Genomic DNA, 15277 nt, shown 5'->3' on the forward strand with positions numbered 1-15277 from the left:
GCATTCAACCTACTTATAAAAAGCTGTCATAGCTCAGTTGCTATGTTGTTAAATTTCAAAAGCGCAGGGGTTGAAGGTAAGGGAAAGATACAATGCAATAACGATCAGACACAGAGGATTATGTTTGGCCTTCTAAAGGTGAAGTCTGCTTTTATAATCCAATACACTTTTTTGTCAAATTCAGTGAATATGTCCTCATGGTCTGGTAGCTGTGGGTTTTTTTAGGTTTGCTGAAAAAATATCTAGTGGGGAACAAACTAAGTGGCTCGGACTTCCATTTGTACTTGGGTGTATACCCGGGGAAAGGCTATGAATGTGTACAGAGAAAGGCAGTGGAAGAAAGAGGGACAGCATATCTTGCACAATCTGAAGGAAAACAGACAGGAGGGGTGTACTTTGGGTGTTGATTCAAACATCAACAATATTTCTCCAGAATCACTGACTCCACCTTTAAACAAGAAGATGGCATTCACTTATCCTTTTAATGAGCTAATACAAACAAACTGTTCCTCGAGGATCAAAAAACATCACATTGCAGACTATTGTTGAATGTCATCTGTAATTTGACCACCCTCCCTACAAATACAAATACAAATACACACACACACACACACACACACACACACACACACACACACACACACACACACACAGCCTCCTACGCTGAGCGTCCGCATTGGTCTGACTCGACTCAGTGATGATTAATCTATGTGGGAGGGCAGCTTTAAGAGTTAGAAAGCTAATTCCCTGGCTCCATCTATTGATTTAAAGGCTCTTCCATCTCTACCTGCTCTCTCTGACTGACAATCATGTCTGCCACCACTTTTGACCCTTGAGAATATGATCAATGCATTATGCTGTATTATAAGTAGTATTATTAACAGTGAAGAAGAGGAAGAGAGAGTTCGGTGTCTCGTTCAGTGCTCAGAGTATAACCACAGCCACATCAATCTCTTTTCTCTCTTTGTGTTATGCTGCCATTCATGAAGGCGCGTCGGCACTCCTGAGTCATTTACCAGTCTACACTGTCATGCTTAACCTTGTTTACAATAACACTTAGGGGCTCAGACTCGTTAGTGTGTGGGTGTGCATGTCTGTGTACACCTTATTTGTATATGCATGTGCTTTGACATTGTGAGACTGTAATGGGACCGGTTGAGACTGGGGAGAACAACGCTGGAGGGTAACACAATGTCACAGTGCAGAGTTCCCATCTTGCAGTAAACAGACTGTTCCTGACAGGCTGGGATACATTTTGGATTTGTCCTATGACAGCTCTTGTAAGGGAAGATTGTCGTTATCAGAGAGGCTAAGACTGGGATCAGAGAAAGGGAGATGTGAGACAGATCAGAGACAATGCAGGTAGTTATCCCTCAAGGACATACTGAGGAGTGATGGAAGACGGAAAAGGGCAACTTTCTTTTTCTTTTTTTTTTATCATTGAGGGCAATGACTTGCAAAAACAGGTGATTTGTGACCTTGCTGCAGGAATAACACAGAGTGATTGACAGACAGAAAGGAGATTAATCGCAACAGTAAGTAAAAGGTTGCTTTTGAGTGACAGGTCATCAGGCTGTTGAAGGTTTCACTGACAGGTGAAAATGAGTGAACAACTGTAAGAATAAGTGTGAAAATGTGCATGCTTTTCTGCATCTTAAATCATAAACTGAGAAATATTAATTAAAAAAATATAAACTGAAAAATATATTAAAATAATGACTTTTTATGGATTTTTTTTTTGTCAGATATGTACATTTTGTATGCTCATAATAAAATATTAAGTTTCTAACATTTTTTTAAAACCAGCCTTCCTTTTGCTTTGATTTTCTTTTTCCTTCACTTTCAGCCCTTGCACTCACAAATCTGTTCTTGATTAATGTCCAGGATTTTTTTTTACTGCATTTCATGGCTAAAACAAAGTGTTAAGGCAGAGCATTTGAATTAAAAAAAAATAATCAAGCTGCTCCAGTAATCTGAATAAATTATGAAAAAAATGTCAAAAGAAGGAAAACTTGGAAAGAATCTAATAAGACATTAAAAAATATTCTGGGCACAAAAAACTACTAAAATGACTCAAAACTAAATAAAGGCTATGCTTTTCAATCTTCAGTCTGCTGCTATCAGGTTACAAACATAGAAAACTCTCACATTCATATAAATGGATACTTAAGGTTTTCAATGCACCTCAGTTGCACATCTCAAAATGAGCTATTGTGAAGACAGACAAAGCTGAAGCAAAGTGAGCATAAACCTCAGCTTCCAGGCTCTCTGTTAACACTGCAAACAACTGAGCCACAATGCCAACTCGTTAAACTCCAAATTAAATCTAATTTATTTCGCTCATGATTGCACTCATCTACAGGTGAAAGCACTCGAATCCTTTATCTTATTTCTCTCACAGATTTCCATGGCAGGGAAACAGATGTGTGGGAAGCAGACATCAGGCAATATAAGACACTTAATCACAAACTGAGAGTAAAAACCCATCAACATCCCCAAATGGTGCCGGTCATACCTTCCTCGATGTGAATGGTAATGTGTCAATGTGGGTGTTTTTTTTTTATTTCTACAGGCCCAGACACCTTCGAGGTCAACATCAATCATGTGCTTGTCAGTGCATGTTACAAACGACAGTCCCCTGGGCTGTAATGAATCCTAATTTAAGCTGCCATCAGGACACTTGCAGAACTAGGCCACAGGCTGTTTCCAAGTGGCCGTGATGCTTTCTTCACAACACAACAAGTTACACAGCCACACTTAATCCTATAGGACATCCAGACATGGCTCAGTTCACAGTCACTGCATTATCAAAGAGGGCCATAACTAAAATATCCCAAGGGAACAGTATCAGGGATGCAACATCTGAGATATATAGTTTTATACCCTTTCAGTAAAGTAAACCATTTAACTGCCAAATGTCTGGTCTTGCCAGCAGCAATTGAAAAGGGTGATGTTTCATTTTAGTCAGCAAACATTCACCAAAACCCAATGGAGCTATAACAGCTGGACCAATCAGCAAGCTATGCAGAGTGGTTCATAAAGATTACTCATGTCTCGTAAAACCTTGTAAACAGTCTTTTCAAATAAGGCATTGAAGATACATAAATCATGATTCTACAATGACTATATATATGCCGGATTATTAACTTAATATTTATTCAGATACAGCAGTAGTTGAAAACTTGAGCAATATACTAACTCAGTGGCTTAACAGTATGAACCACTTGTCCAGGGCATGTTCATCCAAAAACAGGTGTATTATCTCCGAGCATAGCCATCCAATTGTCTGTGAGACGATTCCATGAATGAAATACCCCCAAGGCATCTTTTACATTGGATATATTTAGCATTAGGCTGTGAGTGTATAGTCTCCGTGACACAAAAACCCACTTCCCTGGTTCATAAGTGATAAATATTTTAAAGTACACCATATGAGCTGAGCAGAAGAGAGGAAAAAGGAAGGCAAGGGTGAGAAGTGGAAGCAGTGTATTGAATATCAGAGTAGCAGCATTTTTTTTTTTTTGTTTTGTTAAGTTTAAATATTTATCCCTCCTGAAAAGAGATGTGGAAATAGGCAATGCCTTGGTGAGCTACTTTCTCTCTCTTTAAGGCCAATCTGGGGGAAAAGATTTTCACTAGCTCTGATATTAAGTCAGGATGATAATAAACTGAGTTAATTTGAGCAGGTTGCAAATTAAATGCTCCATTCCCCAAATATTCAAATTCATACAACTTAGCAGCTTCATTGAAGCCAACCCTAAAAACAAAAATCACTAACTCCCCATTACTATTAGAAAAAAATAAATTAGAGGACTGTACAGGAAAAAAACACAACACAGTATTAAACACAGTAATTTCCCAGTTTTGGATCAATAAAGTATATCTATCTATCCATCTATCTATAATATCTGGATTGTATGAGCAATTCCCTTGAGTATTCTGAAGCTTAACTTAAGATTTGGGGAAGAGGATTTAGAGAAAGACAAGATCTTAAGCTTTTACAATATAACTGGCTCATGCACACATATATTACTCCCAAAAAGTTACATAAATGTAACAGTAATATCACAGATTTAGTGTTTTAAATGTAGACAAGGGAACATTTTACCATTGTGTTTGAGACGATAATAACATTGAAAAACGTTCTGGGAAGAGGTATATAAATATAAAGTGCTAATATAATGATGTTTCTTTAAAATATAATAATCAGACACCAAGTCATGATTTGGTCGGTGGTTAGAACTAATCTGACTATTGATGACAGAGAAAGGTAAACAGAGCCACAGCATCAGGTTCATTCCATCTATTTAGGCTACTAGTCTGGCTCCAGATCCTGCAGTGGCTCTTATTACATCCATTCAATACCATGGACAGCGACACATCAAGTGGCAAAACAGGAAATACAAGAAGGCAGGCCATGGAAGATGAGTGCAGTGTACAAATGATTGTAAAAGCACAACAAAAGCAAGTGCTGGTTGAAGAAAAACAATGCCAACGCTTCACTCACCATTAAGAAATGTCTGGGTTGGTTCTTCATGGGCCTCTTTCAAAGGGCAGCTGCATTATCTGGGCCTTCCCCTGTGGAAGGCATGGCTCCTCCATGTTTTGTTGACAAACATATCCATAAAATGTCAAAGAACGAGGCACTGAAAGACCATGTTTGGATGGAGTTAAGGCTAGGGCACACAGAAAGTTAAATAGGCTACAAAACGAAGGTCTATTGTCTTTTTTCTAATCCGTGTACGTCCTTATAACCTATCAACGAGCATTTACAAAAGCTTTACGTTTGTGTGCGGTGTGCAGCTGTGTTTTGCCTCAGTTAGCAGATTCATCACATATTTAATAAACATTTAACTGGCGATTTCCAGGTCGCATCTCCATCTCCTGTGGATAATATCACAGCCACTTATACGTAAAAAAGAAAGAAAGCGTTTGCTAGATCAGTTAGATCTGGATTCCAATTCACTACGACACAATTGAATTGTTCATGAACCATCCAACCATGTTTGTATTGATCATAACCAAAATCATTATGAATAAAACCATGTTAAATGTCTAGATATCAGCTCTTAAATTAAACTCTTATCTTATATTTTGTTGTTATCACTATATTTGTCCAAACAAATGTACCTTTAGTTGTACCAGGCATTAAAATGAACAAGAAAGCAAGGTGAAAAGGTGATCTAATCATTTTTTCATGACTGTATATGTTTATGTATGTGACGAATCTGCTAAATGAGGCAGAAGACAGCTGCACACACACCAGTACGGGAACCAGACTAGTGTTGGTTGAAACCAGTAAGGACATAACACCGGAACGGTGTTAGCAAACGTCCAAAATCCAACATTTAGCTGCTAACTATTATCCAAACTTCGTTCACTTCTAAACTCCGCTGACTTCCCTCGTCTTGTGGACCCAGGTAGTCCTTCAACTAAGATAACTTTAGCTGGCTTCCGTTCCGGTGGGCTTGGTCACGAGACGTGGCGGTTGGCTAATTAAGATAATCCATCCAGGTCAGGTGCGTAGTTTGTAGGCTACGTTAACGTTACTTCCTGTCACAAAAAGTTATGGAGTGGACAACAAGTATTAAACACTTAAATTGAATTGTTTGTCTGTCAGAATAAACATTGATAGTTCCTTTGATGCAGTTCCTTTCAGCTCAATGAGTTTTAGTTTATGTTCAGTAAGTTTCATAGGTTTGTTGTGACGTCACGAGCTTAGTTCTACATGGCCGGTTAGCTCAGTTGGTTAGAGCGTGGTGCTAATAACGCCAAGGTCGCGGGTTCGATCCCCGTACGGGCCATGAATACGTTTTGCCTTTGAAATCTCTCAAGGAAGTATATAGAGGACAAACAAAATTACTAACAAATGTATATATAAATAAATGTTAATAATGAAAATGTTCCATCGTCTCACATGTCATAATAATTTATATTTTTTTGTACATTTAAATTGGGTTTTTTTTGTATTTCTGTCTGTATGTTAATAAAGTTGGATGTCCTAACCGTCTATCGCGTTCAACATTTTTTTAAGTTAAATTTTAGATTAACAATAAACATTACATTTATAACAAAAGACTTTCAAGACTTTCAAGACAAGACTATTTTGACTGAATAACATTAAGATAAACAACAACAATAATTATTATTCATCAACGTCAGTGCCTTGACCGCAGCTGTCTGCTCTGGGGGAGCAGTCTTCCCCACCTTACAACTGATTGTGTGCAAGTGGCTTTTTGAGGACTCATGGTCTTTAATTGCCTCGAACTTTAAGTTTTTTGTCCCAATTACAAATGGATTTGATTTTGCTTTCTCTGAGCCATACATATGGCAATCCCGAAAGTGCATCTCCTCTGTTGTGACGTCGTACACCAGTAAGTCTCGAACCTTGCCATCCCTTTCCACTTTCCACTTTGTATTAAAACGTCTTTTTTATTTTTCTTTGAATCGTCCTCCTCATCCTCTTTTTGTTCTGTTACAGCCAGCGGCCTCTTCATGCCAGCAATATGCCGCCACATTTTTTTTGTTGTTGTTGAAAATCCAAGAAAATGGCAGGGCTTGTTTAGCAACAAAAATAGGCTACCTGATTGGTCAACAACACACAACACTTGATCAGTTATCCGCCAATCACAAAATTTACCCACATTTGGCGTGTGCCAATTTCATGCCCTGGTCCTCCGTAAGGTTGCACCGCCCTTGAAAGATTTATGATTTAATCTCAAAACCTCCTACCATACTTATTACTGCGGACATATATTTGGGTCTGTGTAAATTTTTTTTGTGACAAAACCATATCGTCACCCTGTTAAAATAATCGCCTAACTCATTTTATCAAGTTTTGCAGGAAACACAAAAAACTTCACCAAAAGTGTAACATAAGACATTTATTGATCATTTCACTCAAAAAGGATGTAACAAAGGATGGCTATTTGCATAGTAATAACACTGTGTGTAAATTATGCAACTTAAGAGAAATAAATGACTTAGGCAATTTTTTGAACATGCCTTTGTGACTTAAGCAAGATATGGTAACACTTTATTTTGAAGGTGTCTACATAAGAGTCACACAAGCCTGTCAGAAACATGACATGACAAGTATCATGAGCATTAATGTTACTTCAAAGTTTTATTAATGTTTATGACACATCCCATGTCATGTTTATGACACGCTCATGTCACTCTTACGTAGACACCTTAGAGTAAAGTGTTACCAATATTAGTGTCAACAATAAAACACTGATAAACTAAACTGATAACTAAACAATCTCCCTCTGGCTCTTCTTTGCTGTGTTGTTATATATTATAAGAAGTGATGATCTTAAAGGGGTAAAATCTGATGTGATTTTACCATAGGTTGCTGGCATCACGAGGAGATGATTTAGGCAAAAAAAAAAAAAATTTTGACAAAAAATGACTTAGGCGATTATTTTAACAGTGTGACGATATGGATTCTTTCCTTTTCTTTTTTTAAAATTATAAATAACTAGGCTATACTGCCCTACAAAGCCTAACTGCAGTAACACACAATTTTGGTCGATATTGAGTTATAACTGCAAATGAACTCCATGATGTCTGTTTTTTCCTGTGACACAGTTTTAGATTTCAATTTTACTTTATTTCAGAGAAATCCTGATATAAAAATTGCAGTAACTACAAAATCCAACTCAAAACCAAAGCAGTCTGCAGTAAGTTCACTTACAACAGTCTGCTTTGGATATATATACGAATTTAAACATAAAACCAAAGCAGTCTGCTTTGACTGTGATACAGTGTAGCCTTGTATTTCTTCAATTTGTTGAATAGTGAAAACAAGAATGATGTAAATAATAAGTTTATTTGATAGGGAAATCATTATCTAGATAGTGATAAAGTAAAAAAAAAAGTTAGATTATTATAAAATTATATTAAGGCTAAAATTAAAAATTACTTTATAATATTAAGACTTAAATACACAAATCTTTGAATAGAGTTGTTAAAAACTTTTAAATACACTTATAACAAATTCCTTTTGAAAGTGTTTATCTACTGAAAACAAAATATAAAAGCTGAAAGAAGACAACAACATTTTTATTAGAACCTTTACAGCAATGCAAAACCAGAGTGCAGTAACTAGATTTTTGGGGTCAAAGGTCAAATAAATCGTCTTGATTTTTTCTAGCATAAAAATGACATCATTAATACATGTACAAATAGGTGTCATATCACTTACCTACTGTATCTATAACCCATTTGGCTGGCCAGTTAAGAAACGTTAAAAAACTTTAAAGCAGTTTTTCTCAGTTTTACCCTTTGCGTAGTTACTGCAGTTAGACTTTGCAGGGCAGTATAGTACCTTTTCGTGGCCCACCCCATACTGATATAATTAGGAGGATGATTTCAATTTCAAATTTCAAAAAGTATTTTTAAGTGCTTTTATGTACACTTGAGAGTAAGAAAGACTAACATGTAGTAAGCATTTAATATCCCACAGCTCTGATCAATCCAAAATCTAACTGACATATTGTTAATACAAAAAAAAAGGCTGTATATACAGTCATGGTAAAAAAAAATATTAGACCACCCTTTTTCTTCAATTTCTTGTTAATTTTAATGCCTGGTACAACTAAAGATATATTTGTTTGGACAAATATAATGACAACAACAAAAACAGCTCATTTAGGAGCTGAAATCTAGCCATTTTCTATGGTTTTCTTGATAACCAAAATCATTATCAAGAAAACCATGGAAAATGTCTAGATATCAGCTATTAAATTAAACTCTTATGAGCTTTTTTTGTTGTTATCATTATATTTGTGCAAACAAATGTACCTTTAGTTGTACCAGGCATTAAAATGAACAATAAAATGAAGAATACAACGGTGGTCTAATATTTTTTTCCATGACTGTAAATACAGTTAGTACTAATACTGTAAATACAATTTATTAAATACTTTGACATAATCTGGCAAAACAAATATGTCAATGTATTAAATACTCAACCACCGCCACCTGCTGAATCAGAAGGTGTAGATGCTGATCTTAAGACAATGGAAGCAATTAGGCTTGGATAATTTATGGGATATAATTTTATTCTCAGAAAAATATATAATAATAATAATAATAATAATAATAATATACATTTTGGCTGCTAATTTATCAGTATCTATATAAATCATGATTCCCCAGTTCCAAAAAATACCCTACTGAATACCCTTTTGTCTTGTAGGAATCCACTACAAAAATCAGGAAAAGTTTTACCTACAAATATTTGTCAAGTTTCAAAGACTTTCAGTGTACATCAACAAGCAAATTCACTGATTCGGAGTGTAAATGAAGATGGTTGGCTTTACAGGCTGTTAAAGTAACAATGTTAATTTAATGAGGCCAAATAATTGAGTTACAATTGCCTAAAGGAAGAAAAACAGCCAGAGGGGATCCAAATGAGGAGTAGAAACCTGTTCAACTCTTTGTTTGGTTTGTTCTTTGTTGTTGCAAAATCAGGGCAGGGTAAAGTATACAAAACTAAAGCTGGCCCCTGTCAATATTATTTTAACAGTAATATACTTGACAGTGGGCTTTGAGTAGGTCAGACTAATAATGGTAGAAGGGTAACTGCCTAAGATTAAAGGTTAGAGAGCTAACTACACCAGAGGAGAACAGAAGATTGTGAAAGTTTGGCTTGGAGACAGTCAGATCCATCAAAATGATGTACTGTACACATTAAGTAAAGGTCACAGAGTTGAGACCAGACTTGATTTAGGTGATGATGACCCACTTTGCTTCAGTGCAAACACACGTATGAACAACTTATTGAAACCACTTCAGATCCAATAAAACCTATTAGTTTAAAAATGGAAGAAGACAAGGGATCATTCCTATGTGAAATTAACAGTTAGACAGAATGAGGACGAACATGATAAATACAGTACCCATACTAACTCTTCTCAAAGTGAAGAGCAGACTAAAAATAGATATGAGATAATATGTACTTTGTCTATTGCTTCAAAAATCCATAAATCATTGGGACAGGTGAAATATGGAGTGTGCAGAAGGGACAGAAACTAAATATCAAGAAGATGACTTCAATCATTTCTTATTTCAGCAGGTGCTTTCCTCTGTCATATTTTTCTGTACACTACACATACAGAAATGCACAAAACACACACACAATAAAACCGCCCTGCATTGTAAGCAAAAGTGAAATGTGCTTATTGTTTATCTCCACTTCGTCAATAATTCAATAACTTCTGGAACTTGGCATTAATCCCTTCCATCATTTACTTTCCACATTAAACTGTGAAATGGCATTTGCTTAATATGTTCCATATATTCTTATGTAATTTATGAAAAGTGGCTTGGAGGTTTATGCTCTCATTTGAATAATGAAAAGTTGCATACTCTTACCTAATGCTGGATTTGTGGATGAATGTAAGAGTATGTGACTTTGAGTTATAATCCTTGTTGGTTTTATAAAATGTTTAGGCAGCACATAAATGCATCGTCAATAATGCTGTGGGAAAAAATGCAATCAATTTGCATGCACAAATGTGCATTTGCAAAAATGCATTAACTGTAGACGTTTTTAGTTAGATTACCTGCCTGTGTCTTGAAAGTTCAACAATTTCACTGACTTTTTTGTTTTGTTATACTTAATTTCCCTCCAGGTAGCCTATTAATTAAAGCATGTCTAATCTCATTATTTCTAATCTCCTTTCTCTTCACTTCTTCTCCTCCCACCTTAATCTTCTTTTATCACACATCACATCATCTCTCATCTTATCTTAGTTGACCTCATCTCATCCTCTCAGCACCTCTCATTACCTCTAACCCTGTCTGATCTGTCTTCATCAGCTTTATTTTCACTCATGCCATTTTTTGTCTTCTTCCCCTAACGTCATTGCATAATAGATTGAGATCTATGATTGTACATACATACAGCCAAGATATAGATAAATTACACTATTACTATTACACTGTGTAGGGCTCACAGCTACTCCAGAAGATTCATTTGGATTAAAGACTGAATTCAGTGAGAATTGTCAACAAATTCTCTCCATGCTTCAAGATGGAGGTCGTTCTTTGTCCCCCTCCAAACAAAGACAAACGACCCCCACCCCCACAGGTATCTGGAGATACCTAAAGGCGTCTCATTGGCTGATACCAACAGGAAATACAACTTCCAGGTTGAGACACAAAAGTGTCCTGCAGCCACCCCTTCCTGCTCTTCTCTTCTCAACTCCCTGAGGAACAGCATGTCTGCTGTCCTGGTCTGATCTTCCAGGAGGAAGATCAGACATCTTCCCTCTGTCTCCAGCTCTAAGAGGCCCCAAACCAAGTGGGCCCACCACAACGCTTCTAAGTTTCCTGCCTGTGATCTATCCTGGACATAATCACAGAGACCCTCACCAAGCTTCTGGAGCCAACAGCAACCAACGCTATAACCACCAAAACCCAACCAGGAACCAGATTCTTCCTCAAAAGGAGTGCTGCTTTCCCCTTTCAACTCTGGACTTTGTGGTATAGTACTGGGCAGTTAGTAAGCAAGAACAAGTTTGTTAAGTTTTAATCAATGGTGTTGATCTGTTGTGTGTTTAAGTATATTTGTTGGGATATTTTGTGTAGTTAGATCACTTGAAGTTGTATGATTAATGTTGCTCTACATATCTCAAGTTGTACATGTAAATTAGCTATAACTCCTTTGATTTACTCACACACTAATCCACATGAAATATACTTTAATTTGGCTTCCTACAACACATAGACCTTCACGACCGCATGGTCTATTGTTCTTCAAGAACAAAAGGGCTTCCGCCATTTTGATTCATTTAAATGACCGCCTTTCGGCAGCCATTTTGTTACACATTCTTTCACCCACATTTCCACTGTAAATAGTCTTTTAGATTAGTTATTGTGCGTTCTGTTTGCTTTGCTTTATTTAGAATAAATATGTTTTTGGATTAATATGCTTCTCCCTTTAATGTTGCACATGAATGAGTGATTTGCTAACCTCTGCTATGGAAAGAACTCAAAATTCCTTCAACCGTTACTAAATATTAATAAGGTAATTCGATTATAATTATATTCATAATTAATAATCAATGTTCCAAATTGATAATTTGTTAACTTTATGAGACTGATTAACTATAATTTGCTATCTTTTCCTATTCCTAAGTGAATAGGTGGTGCCCCATCGAGTAACTTTAATTCATTTAAAGTATTAAATATAAATTTAGTCAATTTCTGATAGCAAAATTGATCTAAATTAGCTTTACCTCTAAATATTTTGGTACCCCTGCTGGAGGCAATGTGTATCTGAACCAGATACCCCTACAACTGTATAGCACTGCTCACCTCTTCCCAAGTGGAAACTCAAACAAATAGACAACAGAAGCTTGGAAAAACATGGCAACAACAGGAGAAAATGTCTCACACAGAATGGCAAGACTTTATTTGGCAAAGTGAGATCCATGTGTATTATGTAACTGACCTGGTAAGCGCTGTGATGAAACTGCAAGATCAGTTTCAACGAAGGCATTATTTCTTTTACCTCTTCAGCTGAGTGCACTGTAACGCACTACAGATTTAATATATGAGAGATCTTTGGCACGAACTTTCAGTGGTGAGAAGTGTACTCATATGCTAAATCACTTTTAGACAGTGAGCTGGATGATGCTCAGGAAGCAGGTCTGCAACACTTCAAAAGCTGTGAGATGAAAAGCTTTGCAATAACTGCTGCCACTGAAACAGAATGCACTTACGAGCGCACATCTCTTCAATATTATTTCTATTGACAGTACTGTTAAATATCAGAGCAGGCATGAGGACTAGTGAACTGAACTAATATCAGGTGATATGGCGTGGGTCCAGACATGACCTCAAATATTTGTTTACTTATTACTCTCATCTGACAGCATTTTTCATGTGATTTGACTTAAAATGTAGAGTTTTCTCTCAGAACTTTCAGGCTGTGTGTCATTTTTGTGAATGCAGTTTTTACAACTAGCTGACATATGCCTTTGATGCTGTTTCTCCCAGGGCACCCTGACTCAGCATGTTGAGTGGTGTGGGAATATACCTGCCATCAATCTCCAGCACTGCTGGTGACATGCAGGATAACCATTTGCAAACTGGCCACTGTTTATGAAGAGAAAACACATGATGAACCCATGAGCTTACATAGGCCCGCCGCAGCCTCTGCCTACTGGCAAGGACACTGTGACAGATGGACTGTGAGGCCAGGGGACAATCCCTATACTGGAAGAAAGGAATGTGTGCAGGCAAAAGGAGGCTGATATAAGAGCATGTAGCCTGTGTTGAAAACCTATATCAGAGTCTATACCTGAAATAACCTAATGCACTGGCAGGATATGAAGCAAGAGGAAACTGTCATGATGACATGACACTAAAAAACCAGCTTGTGATGCAAGCATGATGCTGATCATGATCACAAAGGCATACACTGGCAGTTGTCGTAGTCATATGGCCCATAAACACAAGCAGCTACAGGAGGGTGTAAAGAAAGCAGTGGACTGGGAAATCGATGTGGGCATCACATGATACGAGCAGTGAGCACGTAGCAGCACCACCATCATCATCATAAAACTTGTCTCCTTTATTTAATTCCCAAGCTAATGTAGCCCAGTCCGCCTCCTTATGCATTCTTTTTATTTATTTTTTATGTTTTACAAATAGCCTTAGTCAATAGAAGCAGAAAATCTAGCAGATGCGTGTTTTACCACATGTGCCTTTACTCACAGAATCACTTGCGTTTTTACGCAGCTGCTCCTCCTCTCCCAACATCGCGGCCGGGTCCACCACCAGTTTCTCGAAGCACGCCGAGCCGAGAGAGGAGCTCTTCTGCTGGTACATGATGAGCTGGGATACGGGTAGTTTAGGGCTTCCGTGCGCCGTCAGCTCCGGTTTGCTCCCCGTGGCTCCAGAAGCTGCGCCAAGGGGATGTAGAGGGTGCCCGTCGCTGCTGGTGCCGGGGACCGCGTCGCCTCCATGGGACTTATCTCCTTCAAAGGGAGCCGGCGGAGAGCAGCACAAATTCGGCTGAGACGACGAAAACACCCGGTCCAACTGTTTCTTTTTCCTCTTAAACATCCATAACCCCGATTCCTTTTTGCTGCCCTCCGCGCCCCCGGCACCCCGACGCTCCGATCCTAGTTTAGGACTGAGCCAAGGCTTGGTTTTCTCCTGGAAATTCTTCCACATCCTCCGCTGGTAGGACAGAGACTCTTGTCCCTTGGAGGTGCTCTCATCCTTAGGTGATTTCTGCTCCATGGTGCCTGTGCAGCAGCCAGCCAGCCTGAGCACACTCTGAATAGTGGACGGATGTCACAGTTGGGCTGCTGCAGCTCGGAGCACTTCCACTGATGATCGGGTTTAAAGCGCCAAGAAGGAGACGCACGGTGTGATGATGAAGGGGGTGTTAGTCTCCCAACGTACCTCGTAGAATGCCTATGCAGGCAGCACTGTAAATTTTGTCACACACTGTGAGGCACGCTTGTTAGACGGCAAGCAATAGCCTCATCCACTGAAGATTTATTTCAGCTCACTGGTGAAGTTGGAGCACATGCAGTGACTTCTGCCAGACTACCTAAAAATGCCTGGTAATGCTTAGCTTGCTTGTTGACGGTCTTTGCGTCCCTGCTCTTTCCAGTGTGCTTTACAAGGTTTTCAAACTTCCCCATTAATTGTTCTATTCAAATGAAGGACGAAGGCTGCACCGCGCCTCCCTCTGGCCAACCATGTCACTTGACTGGATAATCTGTATGCTGCTGATTGCATAACGTAACCCCACAATGCCTCGTGGAGATGTTTATAATTCAACTGTGGATCCACTGTCACCCCCATCTCAGCTTATCTCTGTAGTTAGTGCCTTCTGATTTTCAGCCTCTAGATTCACTGTTGCAAAACAGTGACCTTGGCAAACCCAGAGCTGACACTGGGAGGTTTTTTGATACTTTTTCTGTTTTGTATCGAATGGATGCTTCTTCCACTGAAGCCATGTCTGGATATGTTCTCCCTGTCAAATAGGTCAGGCTTCAGTGAATGTTATCACCCACATGCAGCAGCGAGCATGCAGCACTGAACAGCCTCTTCTCTTTTTAGATGCTGTGCTGCTGCAGTGCATATAATAACTCTTCCCCTCTGGCCTTTGTTTCAGTACTGGCCTATTCTGTCCCCCTGGTTAACACTGTGCCCACTACCGCATAAACAGACACAAAGAGACAATGATTGCAAGAATGAATACCTCACTCCATCTAACTCTGTAGCACATAAACACAAACAA

General features: G+C 38.3%; 1 protein-coding gene and 1 non-coding gene across 6 annotated transcripts in view; one reads left to right on the top strand and one right to left on the bottom strand.

Annotated features, from left to right (window-relative positions):
* mctp1a (multiple C2 domains, transmembrane 1a) overlaps nucleotides 1–14760 on the bottom strand; it is a 153356-nt gene extending 138596 nt beyond the window's left edge. For 2 of the 5 annotated variants that reach the window (XM_059337990.1, XM_059337989.1), the window contains exon 1: nucleotides 13735–14759. In XM_059337990.1, the coding sequence (XP_059193973.1) occupies nucleotides 13735–14265 (531 nt within the window). In that variant the 5' untranslated portion in view covers nucleotides 14266–14759. Of the gene's footprint in view, nucleotides 1–13734 lie in introns of all 5 variants that reach the window. The other 3 variants (XM_059337992.1, XM_059337991.1, XM_059337994.1) reach the window with 3 other exon arrangements.
* trnai-aau (transfer RNA isoleucine (anticodon AAU)) lies at nucleotides 5731–5804 on the top strand. Its single transcript has one exon. It is a non-coding gene; the product is annotated as a tRNA-Ile (tRNA).
* Nucleotides 14761–15277: the final 517 nt, after the last annotated feature.

Source organism: Centropristis striata, chromosome 7, assembly GCF_030273125.1.
Source record: "Centropristis striata isolate RG_2023a ecotype Rhode Island chromosome 7, C.striata_1.0, whole genome shotgun sequence".
NCBI classification, from domain to species: Eukaryota; Metazoa; Chordata; class Actinopteri; order Perciformes; family Serranidae; genus Centropristis; species Centropristis striata.